The sequence below is a fragment of the Pecten maximus genome, chromosome 1, assembly GCF_902652985.1.
Source record: "Pecten maximus chromosome 1, xPecMax1.1, whole genome shotgun sequence".
Classification (NCBI taxonomy): Eukaryota; Metazoa; Mollusca; class Bivalvia; order Pectinida; family Pectinidae; genus Pecten; species Pecten maximus.
Window position 1 is genome coordinate 5,888,175 of NC_047015.1, and position 9,045 is coordinate 5,897,219.

Below are 9,045 nucleotides of genomic sequence, written 5' to 3' on the forward strand. Positions count from 1 at the left end.
CATTATCACTAAGGACTGGGATACATTATCACTAAGGACTGGGATACATCATCACTAAGGATTGGGATACATTATCACTAAGGCCTGGGATACATTATCACTAAGGACTGGGATACATTATCACTAAGGACTGGGATGTTTCCTAAGGGGGATTTTCAAAGGACGGGGGGTTTTCTGGCATTTTTTGGGGTTTTCCTTTTAATAAAAAAAATCAAATTTTTAGTTTTTTTGTTTCCAGCAGGGGGGCGGGGATACATTTTCTGGTAAACAATTTCCCAAAATTTTTGATGAACAAAAAGGGAGGGCCCTTTGATTTTAAAGGGAATTCTTCCATATTTTTTCCAAAAAAAACCCCAAAAATTTTGTTAAAAAGGGGTGGAAAAAAAATTGGGGTTTTTCCGGGGGGCCCTGGGGGGGGTTTTGGGGGGGGAATTTCTCTGTCCTTTCCCGAAGGTGGGCAAAAACCCCCGGGGGTGGGAAAGGTTTCCTACCCCCTGGGGAGGGGGACTATCCCGGGTTTTGGAAATTCTTTAAAAGGAAAGGGGGGAATTACCCCGGGGGGGTCTTTTGGACTCCTCGGGTTGGGGGGGGGTGAATCAAATGGGTTTGGAAGTTCTCTGCCCCCCCCCCCCGGGGGAAACCCGGGGGACATATCCCGAGGGCGGGAACACCCCCCTTTAAAAAGGGGTTTTCCCCAGGGGAAGGTTTTTTTGGGGGGGTTGGGGAAATTTTTCCCCCCCTTTTTTTATCATTTCGGGTTAAAAATTTCTTGACAAAAGGTTTTGGGGGGGGAAGTCTTTAAAGGGGGGAAAAAAATAACTCGGGGGGAAAAAAAACCCCCACTCCAAAAATTAAGAGTGAAAAACAAATCACATCAAAGGTAAAAATAATTCGGGGTGCCCAAAAAATCTCTAGGGGGGGGTAAAAAACCCAAAAAGTGCGAAAAAATCCTAGAGGGGCAAAAACACTTTTTAAAAAGGGGAAAAAAAAAACAGATGAAAAAAAAAAAGTAAAAAACTTTTCGCAGAAAAAAAAACTTTTTGGGTTTTTTTGAACAATCACCTAGGAAAACTTCTCGGGGGCTTTTTAACCGGGAAAATAAAAAAAAAATTATGGGGGTTTTTTTTAAAAATTAAAAAAAAATTCCCCGGGAAAAACTTTTTTGGGGTTTTTGGGAAAATTGCCCTGGAATAGGAAATTTGGTTTCCTTTGAAATTAAATAAAATTAAAATTTTTTCAAAAGTAATTTTTCCCCACTTCTTTTTAAAAAAGGGGGGGTTCGGGGTTTATTTTAAAAGGAAAAAAGAAGAGGGGGAAACTGGTTTGCTACCCCCCAAGGGGGATACCAATTTTTTATACTGGAAAAATTTTTTTAAAATTTTAAATAAAGATTAACACCCAAAGATAAAAGAAAGGGGCGGAAAAACGTCTTTTTTTCCCAAGGGGTAGGATACCCGTATATGGGGAAAAGATTTTATTTAATTTAAAATTTAACCCCCGAAAAAAAGAAAACTTTTTTTTAAAATTAAATATTAAAGCGAAGATAAACAAACCTTTTTTTTTTTGGGTTTACCAAAACAGTTAAATTTTTGTATACGACGACCTTCCTTTTTGAGGGAAAATAAGGGGAATTTAAAACCCCTTTTTAATAGGGTGGACAACCCCTCATTAACAATTTTCGGGGGGAAAATGGTTTTTCAAAAAAGGTTTTTGAATTTGGAAATTCCTTTAAAATAATATTTTTTTAAAATCCAATTTTTTTTCCATTTTCGGGGGGGGGGTTTGGGAAAAAAGGGTTTTAAACTGTCCCTCCCCCTTTCCCCCTTTTTTTGTAATTATTTTTTTTTTTTTTTTCCCTTTTTTCCCTTTATTAAAAAAAAAATTTAAAGAATGCCTTTAAAACGGGTATTTGCCGTTTTAAATTTTTTTTCCCCCCTTTAACTTATTTAACCAGAAAAATTTCCAAGCCTTTTTTAAAACTCAAAAAAATTCCTTTATCAATTTACCTTACTTCATTTAAAATGCAACTCCAATTTTACAAATTTCAACAAACACCTTTTTTAAAGCCCCCCAAATTTTAATTGTCCCCCCCCTTGGGTTTTCCCTATAATATTATAAAAGACTTAAAATTTTTAATATGTCACCACCACTTTTTACCAAAAAAACTTTTTTTATTTTTTTAAAAATTACAAACTTACCATTTTTTAATTTTTACGTACATTTTAAATTGTCAACTTGCCCAAATTTTAAATTTAAAAATTTCCCCTTTATAAATGTAAAATTTTTCCAAATTTAAAATTATAAATTTTAAATTTAAATTATAAAAACTTCCATTTATTAATATTCACACTTGAACCTATTTTCAATATGCCCAAACTTATCTATATTTATCAAATTTAAAATATTTTAAATTAACCCCCCATTTATAAATTCACATTGACCTACTTTTATAAATGTCACACTTGCCACATTTAATATGTCACACTTATTACATTTATCAATTAAACCGACCACATTTATCAATAGTCACACTTGACTATTTTAAATATGAAAACCCTTTTAAAAAACCCCTTTTTTTCCCCTTTGATCACATTATCAATGCCACTTGACCTCCCATTTTTTTTTTTACCAACTTACCCCCCAAATTAAAAATTGCCCTTTTCTTTTTATTATTCCATTCCCCATTTAAATATGCACCTTCCCTTTTAAAAACACCCTACATACAATAGCCCCCTTTTTTACTACCATTTTTTTAATATGAAAACCCTTTTTCCCATTTAATATGTTACATTGCTTCCCTTATAAATTTCCCCCCTTGATTTCTTGCTTCTTTGTTTTTGGGTCCAAAAGAGGTTTTTTTTCTTTGGCCTTATTGGGGATCACAATAGCTACCGGAGTTATATCAGCGCACTACGAGCTATATCCGTCCATGTTTACTGGTGACTTTGCACAAATGTCAGTAGCAGTACATATATACACACTATACTGATGTAACTGGTCAATTAGTTATTAAAACACTCAGTCAGTAGTTCGCCTGTGCTTAGGTTCGTCATTTTACTCCTTGATATTCAAATAGTTCCATAAAAACAGGCAGTTCCTCCCACTCTCTAACTCTAAATTTTCATATTTTTTGTGCAGGAGTTAGCTTTATTTCTTTTTCAACGTACATGTCTTCAAATAAGTTAATCAGTGACAATATCACCATTAGTTAAGGTGACAGTTCTATAGAGACAATATCCCCGTCAGTTTATGTGACAGTTTTATACTGACAATATCCCCGTCAGTTTATGTGACAGTTTTATACTGACAATATCCCCGTCAGTTTATGTGACAGTTTTATACTGACAATATCCACGTCAGTTTATGTGACAGTTTTTTAGTGACAATATCCCCGTCAGTTTATGTGACAGTTTTAAAGTGACAATATCCCCGTCAGTTTATGTGACAGTTTTTTAGTGACAATATCCACGTCAGTTTATGTGACAGTTTTATAGTGACAATATCCCCGTCAGTTTATGTGACAGTTTTATAGTGACAATATCCCCGTCAGTTTATGTGACAGTTTTATAGTGACAATATCCCCGTCAGTTGATGTGACAGTTTTATAGTGACAATATCCCCCGTCAGTTTATGTGACAGTTTTATAATGACACTATCCCCGTCAGTTAATGTGACTGTTTTGTAGTGACAATATCCCCGTCAGTTAATGTGACAGTTTTATAGTGACAATATCCCCGTCAGTTTATGTGACAGTTTTATAGTGACAATATCCCCGTCAGTTTATTTGACAGTTTTGTAGTGACAATATCCCCGTCAGTTTATTTGACAGTTTTATACTGACAATATCCACGTCAGTTTATTTGACAGTTTTATAGTGACAATATCCCCGTCAGTTTATGTGACAGTTTTATAGTGACAATATCCCCGTCAGTTTATGTGACAGTTTTATAGTGACAATATCCCCGTCAGTTAATGTGACAGTTTATAGTGACAATATCCCTGTCAGATTATGTGACAGTTCTATAGTGACACTATCCCCATCAGTTTATGTGACAGTTTTATAGTGACAATATCCCCGTCAGTTAATGTGACAGTTTTATAGTGACAATATCCCCGTCAGTTATGTGACAGTTTTATAGTGACAATATCCCCGTCAGTTAATGTGACAGTTTTGTAGTGACAATATCCCCGTCAGTTTATGTGACAGTTTTATACTGACAATATCCCCGTCAGTTAATGTGACAGTTTTATAGTGACAATATCCCCGTCAGTTTATGTGACAGTTTTGTAGTGACAATATCCCAGTCAGATTATGTGACAGTTTTATAGTGACAATATCCCCGTCAGTTAATGTGACAGTTTTATAGTGACAATACCCCCGTCAGTTTATGTGACAGTTTTATAGTGACAATATCCCCGTCAGTTTATGTGACAGTTTTATAGTGACAATATCCCCGTCAGTTAATGTGACAGTTTTATATTGACAATATCCCTGTCAGATTATGTGACAGTTTTATAGTGACACTATCCCCATCAGTTTATGTGACAGTTTTATTGTGACAATATCTCCGTCAGTTTATTTGACAGTTTTAAAGTGACAATATTCCCGTCAGTTTATGTGACAGTTTTATAGTGACAATACCCACGTCAGTTTATGTTACAGTTTTATAGTGACAATATTCCCGTCAGTTTAGGTGACAGTTTTACAGTGACAATATCCCCGTCAGTTTATGTGACAGTTTTGTAGTGACAATATCCCCGTCAGTTTATATGACAGTTTTATATTGACAATATCCCCGTCAGCTTATGTGACAGTTTTATAGTGACAATATCCCCGTCAGATTATGTGACAGTTTTATAGTGACAATATCCCCGTCAGTAAATGTGACAGTTTTATAGTGACACTATCCCCGTCAGTTTATGTGACAGTTTTGTAGTGACAATATCCCCGTAAGTTTATGTAATTTCCATTTTCAAAACGTATGGGTAATCAGAAAACTGCAAAATTCTGGTCCCAAGCGAAACGGTTGCAAGAATTTAAAAGATAAATAATGTGTAAAATGACTTTATTTCAGGGGAGGGTCTGCCCATTACTTTTACGACTACTACGTAGTTCCTTGGTGTCGCATGGGACCTTATATCGTTGGCATAGTAACCGGGTACATCATCTACCGGACTGATGGCAAATTCAAAATACCAAAGGTTAGTGTATGGATATACTAACGCCTATATCAAAATACCAAAGGTTAGTGTATGGATATACTAACGCCTATATCAAAATACCAAAGGTTAGTGTATGGATATACTAACGCCTATATCAAAATACCAAAGGTTAGTTTATGGGTTATATAAACGCTGTAATCATGTCTGAGTTGTCTGGTGTAGTTTTGAGCTGAGCCTAGAGGAGAAATGGTACTGGGACAGGTAACGTAGTTTAGAAATGTATGAGAAAGGTCTGTATCTCTCAACTACAAGTCAACCATATTCAGTTCGGAAACGCAAATTGGTCAATGTGATCCGGTAACATATTTGATTTGATGTCCAATACGGATTTAGAGCTGCTGACAACATTGGAAATATCTAATCCAAACTAGAAATAAACCAAATGCAGGTCAAGAATCTTCTTAGTTTGTCTATCCCTTACATTATATGATAACAGGGCATGAATGTGTTGATTTGGATCGCCATAGCCGTGGCCGCGTGTCTGGTGGTGTACGGAATTAACGGTCCCGTCAATGGACATATCTGGAGTAACGGTGTAAACGCCCTCTACAACGCCGTGCATCGCTCCGTGTGGGGAATGTGTGTTTGCTGGGTTATCTTTGCCTGTGTCACGGGAAATGGAGGTAACACATTTACTGCTTTTCTAAATTATCGACTAGCGCTTATAGATGTACAGTTATACTTTTTAAAAAGAGTATAGAAATTTAAATATTTAACTTGAAAGGTTTTTTTTTAGAAGTTTTATAAAAGTTCAGATATAATCTAATAAAGACATCAGAATCTGAGCAGTGACCAAACAAGCATGTTCTTGTTCTGCCAAATCATTTCTTCTTGCATCGTTAACGACTTTCTGTCGTGGAAGCTGTTCGTCCCTCTCGGTAGACTGAACTATTGTATATTACAACCTCATGTTTTCCTAGGTCTCGTTAACGACTTTCTGTCGTGGAAGCTGTTCGTCCCCCTCGGTAGACTGAACTATTGTATATTACAACCTCATGTTTTCCTAGGTCTCGTTAACGACTTTCTGTCGTGGAAGCTGTTCGTCCCCCTCGGTAGACTCAGCTATTGTATCTATCTGACCCACATACTCGTTCTTCAGTATTACCTGCAAAGCTTGCGCCAACCAATTTATGGCACGACGTTGGAATTCGTAAGTATCATTCATTTAAAACGACAACGACAAAATTATGCTAAAAGACATACATAACAATCGGCTCAACCAGTTTTAAAAAATGTTTATGTATAAATAGGGGTTAAATGTGAAAACTATTTCATACATATAGATATCAACACAGATATCTGGTACTTAGTGTAAATACTCAGTGTAAATACTCAGAGTAGTTATCAACACAGATCTCTGGTACTCCGTGTAAATACTCAGTGTAAATACTCAGTGTAGTTATCAACACATATCTCTGGTACTCCGTGTAAATACTTAGTGTAAATAGCATCACAGACCTCTGATACCAGTGTAAATATTCCGTGTAAATATCATCACAGACCTCTGATACCAGTGTAAATATTCAGTGTAAATTTCATCACAGATTTCTGGTACTCAACACAGACATTCAGTTCTAACTGTATTCTATTATCCATACCTTAAAAATATGTATATGTATTTCCGAAGCCTTAATTATGTGTACTGTATATGTATTACCCATACTTTTATCATATATGTATTATTTACCAATTATTTACCTTAATGATGTATATGTATTAATTCCCCCATACCTTAATGATATATATATTAATTACCCATATCTTTATTATATATTAATTACCCATACCTTGATAATGTATATATCAATATCCCATACCTTAATAGGGTAATTATCCACACCTTCATTATACATATGTTAATTACAATACTTTAATAATGTATATATTAATTACTCATAACTTAATTATATACATATATTTATTACCCATATTTTAATTATATACACATATAAATTACCCTTTAATTATTGATATATAATTACCCATACCTTAACTATATATATATATATATTTCTACCACAATACCCTGTGTTATTCAACTCTCAGACCATCAGTTAATCATTACAGCTGTTGATTAACAATCTGTTTATACCACACGTGGTATAAACTCTGTACGCATTTTGATTGGCTAACACGGTGAACTTTGACCCAAGCTGCAATTGTTATTGACGTCATCAATAATCTAATGACGTCACATCACCGGGTCCCGGACGTCACCGGTACACTTTATTTTCATATGCGAAATTATACTTGGCCACGTTTCCCTTTGATTCAAACCGATATCATTGTGGTAGAAACAGGTCACACGACTCGAAATTGTTGGATATGGAATTTATTTCACACTCGTAAGTTATTTTTTAAAAGTTGCAAAAAACACTCGCTAAAGCTCGTGTCTTTTGTAACTTTTAAAAAATAACTTACTCGTGTGAAATAAATTCCATATCCAACAACCACTCGTTGTGTAACCTCTATATATATGGGGCAAAGAAGTAATTCAAACAGTGTACACTGTTTGAATTACTTCTTTGCCCCATATAATCATTACAAGTAATTCGTATCCTCCATACATTTATGTGAGGATCCAGTGTTATCTGGATTATACTGTTCATATTACTTCTTTGACCCTTATATATATATATATATATATATATATATATATATATATGGGGCAAAGAAGTAATTCAAACAGTGTAAACAATAAGGTTTGTTAAATTTTCGAGGCAATCCGCCCCTTTATCAAAACACAAAAAATCACAAATACAATCACATAATATATATAAGAAGTACTGGAAATACAACTCCAGTTACTAAAACATTATTCTTATTGTATTTTATTGTATTTCCAGTACTTCTTATATATATTATGTGATTGTATTTGTGATTTTTTGTGTTTTGATAAAGGGGCGGATTGCCTCGAAAATTTAACAAACCTTATTGTTTACACTGTTTGAATTACTTCTTTGCCCCATATAATCATTACAAGTAATTCGTATCCTCCATACATTTATGTGAGGATCCAGTGTTATCTGGATTATACTGTTCATATTACTTCTTTGACCCTTATATATATATATATATATATATATTAACTACCAATACGTTTTTTATATACCGGTATTTGTGATAATTCCATTATTGTATGTACATGTAACTACCCAATGGTATTTTGGCATTTAACTTAGATGTGACTTGGAAACTGATCACTTTTTTATACATTTAAGTCATACAACTATAATATGTTTATCCCGTCTTTCAGACTTTCATTTTCCTTGGAACATTATTACTATCGCTCCTGGTGTCCATAGTCGCCTCCTTGGCTTTCGAGGCTCCAATGATGGCCTTGGAGAAAGTCATCTTCCGACGAGGCAAAAAGTAAAACATACAAACACTTCAGAAAAAGGAAAATTAGAAGTAATAGTTAATCCAGAGGATTCGAAGTGCTATCCGTCATGTCGGGAATGCGATGTTAATACGTCTATCTTTGAAAGTTTTGTGTTATGTATATTGTAGTGATTTATCATTAAAATACATCCGCTTGGACACCTACTGTTTTAGTTTTTATTTTGCTGAAAACCTTTTCTTCGTGCAGTATTTCTATTAACCTTGCAACAAATTGAACACATAAACATGTAGATAGCATGGCGCTGTTGGTATTTCGATACACGCGTGTTTAAATTATACATCTAGTGGTTTGTTTGAAAAACTGACCTACACAAAGTTTATCTTATCAAGCATACATATTGTAATGTTAGACGAGCGTTGGATAAAGGTTACCTCAAAAATGAGAACAAAATTACGTAATTACAAAATATAAATTTATTT

The 9,045-nt window shown here is 34.5% G+C and overlaps 1 protein-coding gene across 1 annotated transcript; it reads left to right on the forward strand.

The window, feature by feature from the left end:
- Positions 1-2,867: 2,867 nt before the first annotated feature.
- LOC117323218 (nose resistant to fluoxetine protein 6-like) lies at positions 2,868-8,765 on the forward strand. The gene is made up of 5 exons (XM_033878282.1): positions 2,868-2,955; positions 5,076-5,202; positions 5,660-5,846; positions 6,231-6,373; positions 8,480-8,765. The coding sequence occupies exons 1-5, from the start codon at positions 2,930-2,932 to the stop codon at positions 8,597-8,599; spliced, it is 603 nt and encodes a 200-aa protein (XP_033734173.1). The 5' UTR covers positions 2,868-2,929; the 3' UTR covers positions 8,600-8,765.
- The last annotated feature ends 280 nt before the right edge of the window (positions 8,766-9,045 follow it).

What these genes read in the sequence shown, in the direction of transcription:
- LOC117323218 (XM_033878282.1), top strand. Translation starts at nt 2,930, where the DNA reads ATGTTTACTGGTGACTTTGCACAAAT. An exon ending in ACTGGTGACTTTGCACAAAT is followed by an intron (nt 2,956 to 5,075) that starts GTCAGTAGCAGT and finishes ACTTTATTTCAG; the next exon opens with GGGAGGGTCTGCCCATTACT. An exon ending in CTGTGTCACGGGAAATGGAG is followed by an intron (nt 5,847 to 6,230) that starts GTAACACATTTA and finishes ATGTTTTCCTAG; the next exon opens with GTCTCGTTAACGACTTTCTG.